Source organism: Hylobates moloch, unplaced genomic scaffold (assembly GCF_009828535.3).
Source record: "Hylobates moloch isolate HMO894 unplaced genomic scaffold, HMol_V3 SCAFFOLD_18, whole genome shotgun sequence".
NCBI lineage: Eukaryota > Metazoa > Chordata > Mammalia > Primates > Hylobatidae > Hylobates > Hylobates moloch.
The window spans coordinates 36,621,677-36,640,932 of NW_026652293.1; the positions used below are offsets into that span (position 1 = coordinate 36,621,677).

General features: G+C 41.7%; 1 protein-coding gene across 2 annotated transcripts in view; it reads right to left on the reverse strand.

Moving 5' to 3' along the window:
* Positions 1-5,967: 5,967 nt before the first annotated feature.
* Positions 5,968-19,256, reverse strand: part of CACHD1 (cache domain containing 1) — a 228,342-nt gene continuing 215,053 nt past the window's right edge. The window contains exon 27 of one of the 2 annotated variants that reach the window (XM_032136882.2): positions 5,968-7,688. In XM_032136882.2, the coding sequence (XP_031992773.1) occupies positions 7,450-7,688 (239 nt within the window). In that variant the 3' untranslated portion in view covers positions 5,968-7,449. The remainder of the gene's footprint in view (positions 7,689-19,256) is intronic. The other variant, XM_032136883.2, reaches the window with a different exon arrangement.

Consider the following 19,256-nt stretch of genomic DNA (forward strand, 5'->3'; position numbering starts at 1 on the left):
TTTTTGTACTTTTAGTAGAAACAGGGTTTCACCACGTTGGCCAGGCTGGTCTTGAACTCCTGACCTCAGGTGGTCCGCCCGCCTCGGCCCCCCAAAGTGCTGGGATTATAGGCGTGAGCCACCATGCCCGGCTCATATTCATCCCTTCTTATTGCTGAGTGGCATCTTATTGTTATCCTTTTAATTTTGAATTTCAAATTATTTTCATAATACAAATGGTGTATGTTTACCTTTTATCCTGTAAAAATGTGAAACGTGACAGATCAGAAGTCTAATATCTTTTGCCCACTGCTGCCCCTTCTTATACCTACCTGGAGGCAATTACTGGGGTCTGTTGGTGCAGAGCCTAATGAATTTTTTCGTTCTATGTATTCACAAACATGTATCTGTTCTTCTAGAAAACAGGTAATTTTACTGTGTTTTTTTTTAAGAGAGCAGGCATCACTATATATCTGCAATTTGCTTTTTTTTTTTTTTTTTGAGACAGGATATTGCTCTGTTGCCCAGGCTAGAGTGGAGTGGTGCTATCTCAGCTCACTGCAGCCTTCACCTCCCAGGTTCAAGTAATTCTCATGCCTCAGGGTCTGGAGCAGCTGGGATTACAGGCAAGTGCCTTTTGTATTTTTTGTAGAAATGGGATTTTGCCATGTTGACCAGGCTGGTCTTGAATTCCTGGCCTCAAGCAGTCCACCTGCCTTGGCCTCCCAAAGTGCTGGTATTACAGGGGTGAGCCACCATGCCCGGCCGCTTTTTTTATATCGTAGATATAACCATGTCTGTGTATAGAAATTTACCTTATGTTTTAAAATGGTGCATAGTATTTCACAATATAGATATTCAATATTTTGAGTCATTACTGAGATGGTTTCTAGTTTTGTCCATTTCAACAAATGCTGCAGTAAACCTATTTGCCAAATTTCCTGGTGCACATGTGTTTTTATTTTGTTTTGTTTGGTTTTAGAAAGAGTGTGGCTCTGTTGCCCAGGCTGGAGTGCAGTGGTACGATTTTGGCTCACTGCAGTCTCTGCCTCCTGAGCTCAAGCAATCCTCCCACCTCAGCCTCCTGAGTAGTTGGGAATACAGGTGCATGCTACCACACCCAGCTAACTTTTAATGTTTTTTGGTAGAGACAGGATTCCACTATGTTGCCCAGGCTGGTCTCCAACTCCTGGGCTCAAGCAATCTGCCTGCCTTGGTCTCCCAAAGTGCTTGGATACAGGAATGAGTCACTGCGCCTGGCCCCATGTGTTTTTGTAGTATAGGTGTGGAGAAGTGGAATTTCTGAGTCAAGGAGTTACATACATTTAAAATTGCAATAGATTTGCCAAAGTACCTACACAAATTTATATACTCCCACTAATGCTTACAGTGTTAAGACAACTTTGAAATTTTGGCTTCTCTATGGTTGAAAAATCTTACCCCATTTTAATTTGTATTTCACGAATTCTAAAAAGGTTGAATTTTTTTCTTATTATTACTAGCTATTTGTCTTGTCTTTTCACTGAAGAGGAACTCTCAGTTCAGTGTTTTTATTGGGTCATTTCTCTTTTGCTTACTAGGTTTCTACGAGTTTGCTTTAATATACATTAGCATTCTAAGTGCCAAGCCTTTCTTCTATTATTATTATTATTTTTTGCAATTAAAATGATCCCATTTTTGGGAGGAGAGGCTATTTTTGTGGTACAAAACTTTTAAATTTTCCCAACCTTTGGGTTATGAGTTTTGCTTTTTCAGGCTCTAAGAAGGTCTTCTTCACTTTAAGGTCATAAGCATAGGGTTTTATTTCCTTCTGAGATTTTTACAGTTGCAGGTTGGTTTTGATGTGCTTGTGGGACATTTGGATAAATAAAGCAACTCCAATCTCTTCCAGTCTTTTAGCAAGTTAACATATTCCTACCACTTCAGGTATCTTGAATTTACAATTGTTGTCTTTCACCCTATTTCCGGTTTGGCAGTGAGCGGGCTTTCAGTGGGGAGGCTAAATAAACAATATAAAAATATCCCATTTTAGGGTCTTATGCTCCTTTTTAAAATCTACTGTAACAATAGCCAAGATTTGGTAGCAACCTAAATGTCCATCAACAGATGAATGGATAAAGAAAATGTGGTATATATACACAATGGAGTACTATTCAGCCATAAAAAAGAATGAGATCCTGTCATTTGCAACAACAGGGATGGAAGTGGAGGTCATTATGGTAAACGAAATAAGGCAGGCACAGAAAGACAAACATCGCATGTTCTTACTTATCTGTGGGAACTAAAACTTAAAACAATTGAACTCATGGAGATAGAGAATAGAAGGATGGTTACCAGATGCTGGGAAGGGTAGTTGGGGTGGGGTGGGGAGAAAGGGGACACAGTTATTGGGTACAAAAAATAGAATAAGTAAGATCTAGTATTCGTTGGCACCACTGGATGACTACAGTAAAAAATAACTTAATTGTTCATTTAAAAATAACTAAAAGAGTATAACTGGATTGCTTGAAATGCAAAGGATAAATGATTGATATGATGTGTGCCCTACTTACCTTGATGTGATTATTATGCATTGCATGCCTGTATCAAAACATCTCATGTAACCCATATGTATATATGACATGTACCCACAAAAATTAAAAATTAAATAAAATACACTTTACATTCTGTTCAGACAAAAAAAAATGCATTCACTCAGTAAATATGTTTTAGGTGCCTGCTTGAGATAGGCATCAGGATGTAGCACGAAGACTGATTTCCCCCTGAGCAGGCAGTGCTTACAGCCTGGCGAGGAGGCAGAAGTAGAACAAATAACAGTAAGTATGATGAGAGCCAAGGAGACATCTAGCATAGGGTGCTGACACCTATCCAGATGTCCACTGAGGTCATGCTGTCCTTGTAGACTTAAATAAAATTAGCTTGGACCTTTCATCCTATGTCTTGCAGGAAGTCCAGTAACTTTCTCAAGATTCCTGTGAATTCCTCAGCGCTTTGCTATCCTTGGCTCTGAGCCTTTGCCCCACTCAATTCTGTTTCACTTGTCTCCCATCCCTGCAGCTGTTCTCTTCTCTCTGCTCTGCCCTGGCCCATTGGAACTTGGTTCATTCTCCTTGATTTCCCCTCAAGTCACTCATTCGAGGTGTGAGTTTATGAAACTCTGAGGAGCTTTACACTCAACACTCCTTCAGCCATCTTCCACTGGTGCCTGTCATGATGTTCACTGGTGGCCTTTCTCTGTGGGTACCAAAGCCTTTGTGCTTGTGTCCTGTTTCTGCCTCAAGACTTTCCACATATCTCCCAGCTTCTTGATTCAGAAGCTCAATTTATCCCAGTTTATTATTCAGACCCATGTCACATAATAAAGAGGCTCCTCCGGCCGAGTGCAGTGACTCATGCCTGTAATCCCAGCACTTTGGGAGGCCGAGGCGGGCAGATCACTTGAGGTCAGGAGTTCGAGACCAGCCTGGCCAACATGGCGAAACCCTGTCTCTACTAAAAATACAAAAATTAGCTGACCGTGGTGGCACTCGCCTGTAATGCCAGCTACTCAGGAGGCTGAGGCAGGAGAATGACTTGAACCCAGGAGGTGGAGGTTGCAGTGAACTGAGATCGTGCCACTGCGCTCCAGCCTGGGCCATAAAGCGCAAACTCCGTCTCAAAAAAAAAAAAAAAAAAAAGAGGCTTCTCCTTTAATAGCACAGAAAAAACTGCCAGGTGAGTCAGAGTTTCAGCCTTTCTTTGATTCCCTCTGTAAGTGGAAGGGGCCAATATGCAGATAGATTTTCCCTTTGATAAGAATTATGCTCCCATGCAGACTCTGAGGTAGAGTAGAGCAAGGTTTACTGAAGAAATTAAGAGAAGGCTGGTCACTGTGCTCCAGCACTGGAGTGCAGTGGCGTGATCTCAGCTCACTGCAGCCTGGACCTCCTGGACTCAAGCAATCCTCCCTGGAGAGTAGCTGGGACTACAGGCATGTGTCACCACGCTCGGTTAATTTTTGTATTTTTAGTAGAGACCGGGTTACACCATACTGGCCAGGCTGGTCTCAAACTCCTGACCAAGTGATCCACCTGCTTCAGCCTTCCAAAATGCTGGGATTACAGGTGTGAGACATGGATCCGGCTGGCTGTTTTAAGAATATAATTATTCTGCCAGATATACATTTTTAAAAATGTGATCATTAGGATAGTCTATCGCCATGGGGAAATGAAACTGTGGTATTTCAGGACTTCTTTCCACATACCAGTCACTCTGATAGGCAAAACAAGTTCATATTGCCTAAGTTTTTCAAATATATTATCAATGAGGTTTAGTTTTCAGTCAACTGGAGGAAAAAACACATCCTACAGTACAGTTTACAAAATTTCTAAAATAAACCCATCTGAAAAGCAGATGAACGGTATATACCATGAGGACTAGCATGAGCCTCAGCCCCGTTTTCCTTGGGCTACAATAGGACATTTTTTTCCTAGCTATATAAAGTGACCTGGAATCTCCTTAGCTTTGATACTTATCAACATAGATAAGCAATGTTGGTTACTGGCAGCAGGAGGCTTTGGTGAATGAAAAGATATTGGTAGGACCTCCTTCAGGATCTTAGGGAAGACTCATGTTTAACAAACACTGGTAACTGGCATCATGATAAAAAGTCTCTGAAAACACATTTTTCCTTTTTTTTTTTTTTTTGAGACAGAGTCTTGCTCTGTCGCCCAGGCTGGAGTGCAGTAGCGCTATCTTGGCTCACTGCAAGCTCCGCCTCCCAGGTTCACGCCATTCTCCTGCCTCAGCCTCCAGAGCAGCTGGGATTACAGGCGCCCGCCACCACGCCCGGCTAATTTTTTGTATTTTTAGTAGAGACGGGGTTTCACCGTGGTCTCAATCTCCTGACCTCGTGATCCACCCGCCTCAGCCTCCCAAAGTGCTGGGATTACAGGCGTGAGCCACTGCGCCTGGCCCATATTTTTCCTTTTAAACAATGACAACAAATGTTTAAATGACATTATATGTAACCCTTGGAGTAGATAAAAGATAATTATAGAAGATCAAAACTTCAACCTGTATGTCATATTTCACAGGATCTTTAAAACTCAGCAATGTTTTGGTTTAGGTATAAACATTCAATTACTTTCCCCTCAAGTTTGGAATAGGAAAAACTCTTATCACAAAAGATACAAAATGGGCCGGGCACGGTGGCTCACGCCTGTAATCTTAGCACTTTGGGATGCCAAGGCGGATGATCATTTGAGGTCAGGAGTTCGAGACCAGCATGGCCAACATGGCGAAACCCAGTCTCTATTAAAAATACAAAAATTAGCTGAGCTGGTGGCAAGTACCTATAATCCCAGCTACTCGGGAGGCTGAGGCAGGAGAATCACTTGAACCCAGGAGGCAGAGGTTGCAGTGAGCTGAGAGATCATGCTGCTGTACTCCAGCCTGGGTGACACAGCAAGATTCCATCTCAAAAACAAAAACAAACAAAAAAACCCAAAAGATACAAAATGTATTTTGTTATTGTGTTTGTATAGATGGTACCTATTTCATTTTTAAGCTCTAAGTTGTGTGATTCTTTTCTTGAAAGCACCAAGTTTCCACTGCACTTCTCCCTCCTCAATCAATTTCCTAACACAGAGTTTCTCAACCTTAGGAAACAAACTAGTATCCCATGAAGAAGTTTAATTATTCTGGGAAGGCAGGAAACTCATTCAATCCTTCTAGCAGTTAGAGAAGAACCATTTATTATTAGTGACATGGATATAGATGCTCAGGAAGGGAGAGCTATGTTCTATACATTTTTATCCCATTATACTGTTAAGTTGTTTGCATATTTGATCTAGATGGTCAAGAAGCCCTGGAAGTTGACTGTAGCATTGAAAGGAGGTCTATTTTCAGTTTGGCAACTGACCTGCTAGGTTACAAAGTGAATGTAACTTGCCTTGAGGCACAAGGAGTGGTACATTAACAAATCACTGTAGCCACTAAAATGGTCTGTTGCATACAGTTTATTTCACTAGACTGCAATTTTATACACAGTATGAAGGAGTTTCCTGATAGCACATATATAGTTTACTTTCTGTACTGCTGAAGAACCAATTGTTTTTTACATTGTATCATAATACCCTATCATTAAGACATTATTCAGTGAATTTTTTCCAACTACATATAAATGGAGATTTACCACACACATTCTTTACCACGGTGCAAGAATGCCTTTATAACATATTTGAATCACAAAATGTGAGTCTAAAATACATCACTGTAATTAAAACACTACTTTAAAGTTATAACGCCCCATGTTATAGTAGCCAGATCTGATTAATCCCTGTATACATCACAAAGCAATTTGGTGGATAATGTCTTGGCTAACTGGCAGCAGCTTTTAACCGTGATATTAAAAAAAAAATTATTTAATTAAGTACCAGACTTTCACAATTTAGAAAACTTCTTCCCTTATATGTCAATATTCTCAGTCAAAATGGGACATTTAAAAATTTGTAGTCTCTAAAACAAGGAAAATAAATCCAACCCTCCCTTAGCTGAAAGGATGCGGTTCTAACATTAGGTTTTGTAGAAACCTAAGAATAGCATTGTACGAGGAGTGGAAACAAGTCATAAGAAACATAACATTTCTTTTAAAACCTCTTAGATTCTTCTGCCCCTCCCCAGCTCTGTCAAACACAGAGAACGAATACTGCATTACAAATAAAGATGTGTTTCCGTGAAATGATGTAAACAAGTCAGAGAGAAAGATTTCTTCATTTTCCTATTTTGTGGAGTGGGGCAGTGGGATATCAGTTAAATAAGAAATAGAGCTCCTTAATCAAAGAACCTCTTCATTACACACAAAACAGCCCAGGGCAACTGCTGAAAACTTCTCCTGTCTTTCTTTTTCCCCAAAGTTTGAGAATGTTTGAAAGTTCAATAAATAGTAGAAAAATAATCCTTTACTTAGAAATTTTGAGATGCATCGTTTAGAGCATAACATGAGTTCCATACAGCAACTGTGGTATCCAGGTACTGCTAAGAAACAAAGCGAAATCTTCAATGCACACATTGTATCTGCATGTGCCACATTCCAGTCTCTGGGTGAGCAGATTTTTCTCTCTTCCAGTTAAGGAGAGCTGAATGCTTCTGGCTCTTCGGAACATTCCTCTGGCTCAGCTTCACTTGCAGGTTCCGTCTCTGTGTTTGGAGGTTCGCCTTCTGTTCCCTTCCATTAGTGTTATGGCAGGTTCGTTCATCAGGCTTATTTCCCCTCCATTTCAGAACCAGCCTCACGTCTTCACAAATGTGACTGTGTTGTTGTTTCTCTCGTTTTTAACCATGTCGACAGGCAGGAAATGACTCAAACGACTCTGCACAAAGTACAAACACAAGGGAGGTCTCTTGCTGTGGGTTTTAAGCTGGTTCTTTTTCTTTCCAGAACATTCTGTAACTCCCAGATCTCGTCTTGGGGTGGAGGTGAGGAGATCGTTAGCATTCTGCATCGACAGTGTGTACCGTGACGGCCGCCTGTAAGTGGTGGCTATGATGAAGTGTAGGGTGGTGTGACCGGTAGTGGTGGAACTTGTGACTTAGTAGGGCAGCAGTCTGGGGGGGGGTATCCAGGTCTAAGTCCTCATCATGGTTTCCCACATCGACCCCGGCTGACAAGGGGTCATTGTTGCATGGAGGATTTTCACTGTCCTCCTGTGGGCTCATGGTGCTGTAACCTAGAAAAAGAACAAAACAGACACACAGCTGCGAGCTTCAAGACGCAGAGAGAAGATTTCACTTCCAATTTCTAGGGCACTGGGAGGTATTCCTGTCTTTGCAATACATAGGTGCAAACACTGGCAGACTGTCAGCAGATGCTAAAGTAATTTATTTTTAAAGAGATTTAGTGATAACTCTTTTTTCCCTTAAAACAATGACACAATAAATACACAACCACTTGAGATAGCTGAGAAAGTACGGAAGAGAAAAAAAAATAAACAAGAACCCTCATCCCAAAGCCCCAAACCGGCAACACAAAAATGAAAATCACCCTACAACCCATCATCTATGGCTAGCCACCACTGGGGACCTATTTTTCTACACTTCTACCTAAGATAAAGATCATCTTTTTTATTAAAGAAATCCAAAAAATGGGCAGCTTCAAGAAGATCTGAACGGGACTCAGATCAACCAGGGCTGGTGCAGAAATCTGGGCTTCAAAATGCCTGAATGTGGCCAACATTCAGATTCAGGAAATACAGAGAACGCCACAAAGATACTCCTCGAGAAGAGCAACTCCAAGACATAATTGTCAGATTCACCAAAGTTGAAATGAAGGAAAAAATGTTAAGGGCAGCCAGAGAGAAAGGTCGGGTTACCCACAAGGGGAAGCCCATCAGACTAACAGCTGATCTCTCGGCAGAAACTCTACAAGCCAGAAGAGAGTGGGGGCCGATATTCAACATTCTTAAAGAAAAGAATTTTCAACCCAGAATTTCATATCCAGCCAAACTAAGCTTCATAAGTGAAGGAGAAATAAAATACTTTACAGACAAGCAAACGCTGAGTGATTTTGTCACCACCAGGCCTGCCCTAAAAGCGCTCCTGAAGGAAGCACTAAACATGGAAAGGAACAACCGGTACCAGCCACTGCAAAAACATGCCAAATTGTAAAGACCATCGAGGCTAGGAAGAAACTGCATCAACTAATGAGCAAAATAACCAACTAACATCATAATGACAGGATCAGATTCACACATAACAATATTAACTTTAAATGTAAATGGGCTAAATGCTCCAATTAAAAGACACAGACTGGCAAACTGGATAAAGAGTCAGGACCCATCAGTATGCTGTATTCAGGAAACCCATCTCACGTGCAGAGACACACATAGACTCAAAATAAAGGGATGGAGGAAGATCTATCAAGCAAATGGAAAACAAAAAAAGGCAGGGGTTGCAATCCTAGTCTCTGATAAAATAGACTTTCAACCAACAAAGATAAAAAGAGACAAAGAAGGCCATTACATAATGGTAAAGGGATCAATTCAACAAGAAGAGCTAACTATCCTAAATATATATGCACCCAATACAGGAGCACCCACATTCATAAAGCAAGTCCTGAGTGACCTACAAAGGGACTTAAACTCCCACACAATAATAATGGGAGATTTTAACACCCCACTGCCAACATTAGACAGATCAAGACAGAAAGTTAACAAGGATATCCAGGAATTGAACTCCGCTCTGCACAAAGTGGACCTAATAGACATCTACAGAACTCTCCACCCCAAATCAACAGAATATACATTTTTTTGAGCACCACACCACACCTATTCCAAAATTGACCACATAGTTGGAAGTAAAGCTCTCCTCAGCAAATGTAAAAGAACAGAAATGATAACAAACTGTCTCTCAGACCACAGTGCAATCAAACTAGAACTCAGGATTAAGAAACTCACTCAAAACCACTCAACTACATGGAAACTGAACAACCTGCTCCTGAATGACTATTGGGTACATAATGAAATGAAGGCAGAAATAAAGATGTTCTTTGAAACCAACGAGAACAAAGACACAACATACCAGAATCTCTGGGACACATTCAAAGCAGTGTGTAGAGGGAAATTTATAGCACTAAATGCCCACAAGAGAAAGCAGGAAAGATCCAAAATTGACACCCTAACATCACAATTAAAAGAACTAGAAAAGCAAGAGCAAACACACTCAAAAGCTAGCAGAAGGCTAGAAATAACTAAAATCAGAGCAGAACTGAAGGAAATAGACACAGAAAACCCTTCAAAAAATTAATGAATCCAGGAGCTGATTTTTTGAAAAGATCAGCTAAATTGATAGACCACTAGCAAGACTAATAAGAAGAAAAGAGAGAAGAATCAAATAGATGCAATAAAAAATGAAAAAGGGGATATCACCACCGATCCCACAGAAATACAATCTACCATCAGAGAATACTACAAACACCTCTATGCAAATAAACTAGAAAATCTAGAAGAAATGGATAAATTCCTCGACAAATACACCCTCCCAAGACTAAACCAGGAAGAAGTTGAATCTCTGAATAGACCAATAACAGGTTCTGAAATTGTGGCAATAATCAATAGCTTACCAACCAAAAAGAGTCCAGGACCTGATGGATTCACAGCCAAATTCTACCAGAGGTACAAGGAGGAACTGGTACCATTCCTTCTGAAACTATTCCAATCCATAGAAAAAGAGGGAATCCTCCCTAACACATTTTATGAAGCCAGCATGGTCCTGATACCAAAGCCTGGCAGAGACATAACCAAAATAGAGAATTTCAGACCAATATCCTTGATGAACATTGATGCAAAAATCCTCAATAAAATACTGGCAAACCGAATCCAGCAGCACATCAAAAAGCTTATACACCATGATCAAGTGGGCTTCATCCCTGGGATGCAAGGCTGGTTCAACATATGCAAATCAATAAATGTAATCCAGCATATAAACAGAACCAAAGACAAAAACCACATGATTATCTCAATAGATGCAGAAAAGGCCTTTGACAAAATTCAACAACGCTTCATGCTAAAAACTCTCAATAAATTAGGTATTGATGGGACGTATCTCAAAATAATAAGAGCTATCTATGACAAACTCACAGCCAATATCACACTGAACGGGCAAAAACTGGAAGCATTCCCTTTGAAAACTGGCACAAGACAGGGATGCCCTCTCTCACCACTCCTATTCAACATAATGCTGGAAGTTCTGGCCAGAGCAATCAGGCAGGAGAAGGAAATAAAGGGTATTCAATTAGGAAAAGAGGAAGTCAAATTGTCCCTGTTTGCAGATGACATGATTGTATATCTAGAAAACCCCATTGTCTCAGCCCAAAATCTCCTTAAGCTGATTAGCAACTTCAGCAAAGTCTCAGGATACAAAATCAGTGTACAAAAATCACAAGCATTCTTGTACACCAATCACAGACAAACAGAGAGCCAAATCATGAGTGAACTCCCATTCACAATTGCTTCAAAGAGAATAAAATACCTAGGAATCCAACTTACAAGGGATGTGAAGGACCTCTTCAAGGTGAACTACAAACCACTGCTCAATGAAATAAAAGAGGATACAAACAAATGGAAGAACATTCCATGCTCATGGGTTGGAAGAATCAATATCGTGAAAATGGCCATACTGCCCAAGGTAATTTATAGATTCAATGCCATCCCCATCAAGCTACCAATGACTTTCTTCACAGGATTGGAAAAAACTACTTTGAAGTTCATATGGAACCAAAAAAGAGCCTGCATCGCCAAGTCAATCCTAAGCCAAAAGAACAAAGCTGGAGGCATCACGCTACCTGACTTCAAACTATACTACAAGGCTACAGTAACCAAAACAGCATGGTACTGGTACCACAACAGAGACACAGATCAACGGAACAGAACAGAGTCCTCAGAAATGATGCTGCATATCTACAACTATCTGATCTTTGACAAACCTGACAAAAACAAGAAATGGGGAAAGGATTCCCTATTTAATAAATGGTGCTGGGAAAACTGGCTAGCCATATGTAGAAAGCTGAAACTGGATCCCTTCCTTACACCTTATACAAAAATTAATTCAAGATGGATTAAAGACTTAAATGTTAGACCTAAAACCATTAAAATCCTACAAGAAAACCTAGGCAATACCATTCAGGCCATAGGCATGGGCAAGGACTTCATGTCTAAAACACCAAAAGCAATGGCAACAAAAGCCAAAATTGACAAATGGGATCTAATCAAACTAAAGAGCTTCTGCACAGCAAAAGAAACTACCATCAGAGTGAACAGGCAGCCTACAGAATGGGAGAAAATTTTTGCAACCTACTCATCTGACAAAGGGCTAATATCCAGAATCTACAATGAACTCAAACAAATTTACAAGAAAAAAACAAACAACCTCATCAAAAAGTGGGCAAAAGACATGAACAGACACTTCTCAAAAGAAGACGTTTATGCAGCCAAAAAACACATGAAAAAACGCTCATCATCACTGGCCATCAGAGAAATGCAAATCAAAACCACAATGAGATACCATCTCACACCAGTTAGAATGGCCATCATTAAAAAGTCAGGAAACAACAGGTGCTGGAGAGGATGTGGAGAAATAGGAACACTTTTACACTGTTGGTGGGACTGTAAACTAGTTCAACCATTGTGGAAGTCAGTGTGGCGATTCCTCAGGGATCTAGAACTAGAAATACCATTTGACCCAGCCATCCCATTACTGGGTATATACCCAAAGGACTATAAATCATGCTGCTATAAAGACACATGCACACGTATGTTTACTGCGGCACTATTCACAATAGCAAAGAGTTGGAACCAACCCACATGTCCAACAACGATAGACTGGATTAAGAAAATGTGGCACATATACACCATGGAATACTATGCAGCCATAAAAAATGATGAGTTCATGTCCTTTGTAGGGACATGGATGAAACTGGAAAACATCATTCTCAGTAAACTATCGCAAGGACAAAAAACCAAACACCGCATGTTCTCACTCATAGGTGGGAATTGAACAATGAGAACTCATGGACACAGGAAGGGGAACATCACACTCCGGGGACTGTTGTGGGGTTGGGGGAGGGGGGAGGGACAGCATTAGGAGATATACCTAATGCTAAATGACGAGTTAATGGGTGCAGCAAAACAACATGGCACATGGATACATATGTAACAAACCTGCACATTGTGCACATGTACCCTAAAACCTAAAGTATAATAAAAAAAATAATAAAGTTATGGATGATAAAAAAAAAAAATGCCTGAATGTGACGCCACAATAGAACAAAAAGAACCATCACCATCACCTGCACATTTGCTTGGTAGCAGGCACTTGTGTGAGGCAATTCTTGCACACCAATGATGATATATTTTAATATCCATTTTACAATTCAGGGAAATGATGATCAGAGAGGTTAAGGAACTTGCCCAAAGTTCTAGTGCCTAATGAAACACTAACTCCACATATACCCAAGGCAACTAGCTGTGGAATCAACTATTCTCTGTGTTAGCTGTCCCCCCTCCCCCATTTAAATTTAATTTCTTTTGGTATTCTAAGTAATACATGTTTCAAAGGCAAATGCCCTTGCTGATCAAAGGATTCCATTCTGAGATTCCTGGCATGTTTTTAAATATTGCAAAAATCTCCTTTAAACATTTTGAGAAGCAACAGCTCATTAATATTTCCACTGCATCTACAGTTAGCATCAATCAGCACTTACCCGTGGGTAGTGCTAGTCACATTCATGGCTGCAAAACTGATGTTCTTGCACGCAGCCAAGCAGGAGTCATTTGTGGTTGAAATTGTATGCTCTGTGCAAAATTCTGTCCTCAGTGAAACATTACTCAAATGATAGAATTATTTAGCTGTCAGTCCAACTTAACAAATATTTACTGTGTACCTATAATATACAAGTCACTGTGTTGGGCACCGGAAGACATATAAAGATGAAAGCTTGGTCCCTGCTCAGGGACCTCAAAAGCTAGTGTTTGAGAAATGAAACAAATATAAGCATTGGTCATTCACTTATTCATTTATTGAAGACCATTATGGGGCTGGAGCAGGAGATGAGGAAACACAAACAAGAGACATCACCTTTCCCTAATGACTTTACAGTTGAGTTTGAGACAGATGCTCACAAAGCGAAGCCTCCTTTTACACAGATAATGGTAAGTGCTATAACTGAGGTATAATTAAAATCCAGAAGAGGGAATATCTAATTCTGGCTGCGGGAATAAGGAATCTTTAGAGAATGTGTATTTCGGTTGGGCTTAAGTGGATGAGTAGGAGTTTGATAAGTGGATATAAAGAAAGGAACAGGATGACCACAGCCATAGAGGTGTGGATATAAAGGCCATCCCTGTTCCACGTGGCTTGGATGAGTGCTAGCAGGTAGCTGGAGAGTAGGGCAGGTGGGAGGCATGAAGTTAAGTCAGATCATAAAGCCCATGCCGAAGAGTAGCAAATGGAGAGACCACACAAGATACTGAGTGGGCCAAAAAATGGCATGATCATTTGTGTTTGGAGGATGGTGGTTTGGGAGATGAAGGGAAAGGAAAGACAGGTAGGAGTTAGGAGGTTATTTCAACAGCCCACGTGAGGGATAGAGAATTAAAACTGGGGCAGTGGGATTGGACAGATTTAAAAGCTAACTCAGTGGTGGGGGCAAGAGAAATTGGTAAGTCATCAGATGTGGGGGACTGCGGGGGTGAGGAGTAGTGAAAGGCGACTACAACTTCAAGTTATGAGGATAAGAAAGGACAACTCACAGATTGAGTCTCAGGAAAGAAGACAAATTTTGTTTATGCACAGCTTGATTTTGAGAGTCTGTGGGTCACATATCTGGAGATGTCTAGCCAGAATCTCAGAAGTGTCATCTGCAAATTCAGGGCAGAAGAGGAAGTGTTCACTGACATATGTGTCCACCATAAACAGGGTCGGGCCTGGTTAGTACTTGGATGGGAGACATATGTGTCCACCATGACTGAATGCCTTCTTGGTGCTAGGTGCCAGGCTAGAGGCTGGACAGGAAAGGGCTAAGATGAGGCCTCAGCTCCTGAGAGGCCCATGGGCAAGAAAGGGAAACACTCATGTGCGAAAACAGAGGCACACAAAAGGAATTCCAAAGCCAATGAACTTGGCTTAGATCCTTGAGGAGGTGACAATTGGGTAGCCCTGATGGGAGAAAAGAGGCTCAGTAGGTAAAGACAGGGGTGTAAAGGTACCTCCAGCAAGGCTCAAACACATGCAATGGTACAACAGCTGGAAGGGCTCTGGTGGCTTTTGGGAATGGTGAAAGCTTGGTGCTGGGGTTGGGGGCGGTGGGAGATGGCACTGGACAGATAGGCTAAGACCAGGTCAAGAAGGCTGGCTGAAGCTATGAGCTACGATCTAGTAGTGGACAGTGGGAGTGGTCGGGGGCAATGGGGAGGCTGGACAGAAGGAAGGTGGGATCAGAGGCTCAGAGGACAGGGTGCTGGAGCATGGGCCTCGAGGAGATGGCAAGGACATGAAGTAGGGCACAGTCGCAGTGTGTGGACTGTTCAAGTGCACGGTAGGCTGGATTTGGTGACCAAATGGACTTGCCTGGTGAAGACGCCAGGGAGCTGACATCCTTGGAAAAGGTCAAGGTTTCTAGGTTCAGATGCTGAGCAAATAGTGATGCCTTTACCCGGGATTAAGAGACCAGGAGCCAGAATAGGTTTCGCAGCTTTAGCAGTGCTAAGTCTGGAGTGTTAGATTGGATGCTAGGCTCCAAAACCTAAGTCACAAACTGCCGTTCATGTTGAAGCCACCTTATGCTATACATGTAAAGGATTAAAGTAGAAAACAGGATTTTAGCAAAATCCCAGTGATTATTCAAACACTTCCTGGATAGCTTCCCATCTCTGCTCATTTACAAGCACCCACACACTAACTGATAATTCATGTCAGCATTCGAGGTGTTAGATTCATGGTGGCCCTTCTGCTTGGCTCACCCTCCCACCTTCCTCATCTTGCTATTGTGCCTCATGCTTCAGTTGGAAAGTCTTCTCTGGGAAGCTTTCCCAACCTATTTCCCCCACCCACCTCCAGTCCCGCCAGCCCACATGGGGGCTGGTGCCCCTTCTGTGACTTCACATGCACTCTGTGCACATCTCTTACATTTTGCCATATGATAATAAAAAATACAAGGCTATCTATTCATTAGCAAATTCTTTCTTAAGTCGTAAGTTCCTGTTTATCTTTGTATCCCTAGTATTTAACACAGTGACTCACGCAAAGCAGGAACTTAAAAACAACTGCTGCCCCACTCCCCACCAACGTACACTACACTCTCAAAGCAACAGCATCAGTGAATTGTGTAGTTACCTGTGGCTTTGCCTGGTACGACATGCACTAGTCTCATCTAATAATGCAGACATTCTAGGATACACTGGGCTCTGTCCAGGGGTTATGACAGAATCCAGTGAAACTCTGAACCTGACTGGTCACAGGTCCTGGGTTCACATCCAGGACGGTAGTGATGGTGCAGCTGTCTCCAAGGCAACTCAGGAGGGCACCCATCTCTTCATCTCAGGATGGCACCCCCATCTCTTCTGCTACTGCTTTCTGATAGGAACCTCAACAGAGGTGCTTTCAGAGTAAAACTCTCATACTAAGTCCATTCCATTTAATTTTCTTACTATGATACTATTGCTCAACCCCTCTGTAACTTCCTCTTATTTCAATCATTAATGGAAATCTGAAGGGGTCAGGGGAGAAGGGAATAGCAAGTTGTGGAGAAGCAGGAGAAAGACAAACACATTTTCTTATTCAACAAATTGTTTACTCAGTGCCAGGCAATTCTGTTGAGCACTGGGAAGGGTGATGAATTAAGACAGACAGAGTCCCTGACTCATGGAGGAAGAGGCACTGTTTGAAACACAAAGGATATTTGCAAACACTTTCAAGGAAAAATTTCTTTACTATCCAAAGGCTTATGTAGCAAAGTATCTGCAAATACAATCTCAAGTGGGCAATGCGCTTTAGAAAGGAGGTCAGGCATCTATAAAAAAGAGCCGAGATTAGGTTTTTGTTCTTTGACAGTCTGCTTATATATTTATCTGACAGTTCCTAAGAAACTTCGTTTGATTATAAGGGGTGTTAACGTCCCTCTGGGGACTCACTCACCATCTTGTGGCCACACAGAGTAACTGCAGGAGAATGTTTGTGCACCTCTAGAAAATGGTCTTATGTTCATCTACAAAGTTTTTTGACCAGGTTTTTAAGGTTCAGCATTTGCTTTTTAAGTATTTTGGAATTAGCCACGAACTAGGGAGAAATCTTCCTCTACAAAGAAAATAATGTTGCCTAATATACACTTACATAAAGTTTCTGATGAGATAGTAACCAAAATACAAATTCACAAGGAACAAATAACATATAGGTGTTTTTTGACTTAAAAATAAGCCAAGAGATGATTGGACAGAACATGATACTTTTAAGAGAAACGGGCAAAGCAGATAGATAGCTGAAAACATACACAGGTAGTAATTGTTTCTAACCTCCACTTGTGAGGGTAACACTGCTGAAAATCAAGCATTCTAAGTGGTCTTAGACTATGGACCAAAATGATTCTACTTTCAAAAAACATTCTCAATTGGAGTAGTTTTTCTTAAGATACAACAATTAAAATTAGATTCTTTTGAAAAACGAAATTCTGCTGGCCACATATTTTATTTCTAAATAAAAATACACCCTAAAGTTTCTAAGTTTAGTTTGGTAACATTCAATTTTAATTCGATTCTAGGATCACAACTCTGAACCACACCATGAGAACTTAGGCCGTTGTGTAGTCATGTATTTATAGACTTAATTCTTTTGAGTTTCCTTTTGTGTAATGCACTCAAGGATTCACACGGAAATACGCTTATCAGGGAGCACAGAATCATGGCACCACAATCCTACCAGTTCAAGGGCTAGTCAATGCCATGTTCCTCCATGGGGTTTCCCAGAATTTACTTGCAGATAAAAGTGAACTCTCGCCCCTTTCCTTCTTTGTTCCACTCTTTTAAGGAAGCTGTCATATTCCACCTTTCATCAAGCATATGAATACATGCATTCATTTACAACTTCCCCCTAGACTGTAAATTCCTTCAGGGCAGGGTGGACACAGAGGTAGGGAGGTCCACCCTGAGCACCGTGCCTAACATATGTCATTTCATTTCATCCTCATTGCAACTCCACCCAGCAGTTTTTTTTTTTTTTTTTTTTTTTTGAGACGGAGTCTCGCTCTGTCACCCAGGCTGGAGTGCAGTGGCGCGATCTCAGCTCACTGCAAGCTCCGCCTCCCGCGTTCACGCCATTCTCCTGCCTCAGCCTCTCCGAGTAGCTGGGACTACAGGGGCCCGCCACCACGCCCGGCTAATTTTTTGTATTTTTAGTAGAGACGGGGTTTCACCGTGGTCTTGATCTCCTGACCTCGTGATCCACCCGCCTCGGCCTCCCAAAGTGCTGGGATTACAAGCGTGAGCCACCGCGCCCGGCCTTTTTTTTGTTTTTGAGACAGTTCTGTCTCAAAGAGCTCAAAGAGTTCTTGGCTAGAGTGCAGTGGTGCTAACATGGCTCACTGCAACCTCGACCTCCTGGGTTCAAGTGATCTTTCCACCTCAGTCTCCCGAGTAGCTGGGACTACAGGCATGCACCACCATGCCTGGCTAATTTTTCTATTTTGTAGAGACAGGGTCTCACCATATTGCCCAGACTGCAGTAAGAGTTTTTAATCCTACTTTTAAGTATTAGGAAACTCAGGTCTAAGGTAGCTCACTAAGGTCTCAACAGTATGTGGGAAAAAAAGGGGGAGAAGTAGGCTTCTAAGTGAACTGGCTTTACCCTATCTCCTAAGCTCTTCCTCTATACCAAGCTGTCTTGAGGAAGTAACAACTCCCATCTGTAGCCCCCTCCACAGTGTACTAGGGTATAGTCATGCCTTGTGAAATGACAGAGATACATTCTGAGAAATGTGTCCTTAGGCAATTTCATCATTGCACAAATGTCACAGAGTGTACTTTCACAAACCTAGATGGTACAGCCTACTACACACCTCGGCTATGTGGCATAGCCTATTCTTCTAGGCTACAAACCTGTGCCACGTGTTACTGCACTGAATACTGTAGGCAACTGCAACATAATTGTACACAATACTGTAGGTAATACTATAGGTATTTATATATCTCAACATAGAAGAGGTACCAGAAAGATACGGTATAAAAGATTTTTTAAAATGGTACACCTGTGGCCAGGCGCAGTGGCTCACGCCTCTAATCCCAGCACACTAGGAGACTGCGTCCGGGGGATCACCTGAGGTCGGGAGTTCGAGACCAGCCTGACCAACATGGAAAAACCCAGTCTCTTCCAAAAATACAAAATTAGCCGGGCATGGTGGCACGTGCCTGTAATCCCAGTTACTTGGGAGGCTGAAGGAGAATCGCTTGAACCGGGGAGGTGGAGGTTGTGGTGAGCCGAGATCACGCCATTGCACTCCAGCCTGGGCGACAAGAGCAAAACTCTGTCTCAAAACAAAAAACAAAAAAGGTACACCTGTACAGAGCACTTACCATAAATGGAGCTTGCAGGACTGGTAGTTGCTCTGTGTGAGCCAGTGAGTGAGTGGTGAGTGAATGTGAAGGCCTAGGACATCAGTGTACACTACTGTAGACTTTATAAACACTATATACACTTAGGCTACTCTAAATTTATTAAACATTTTTTTCTTTCTTGAATAATAAACCTTTGCTTAC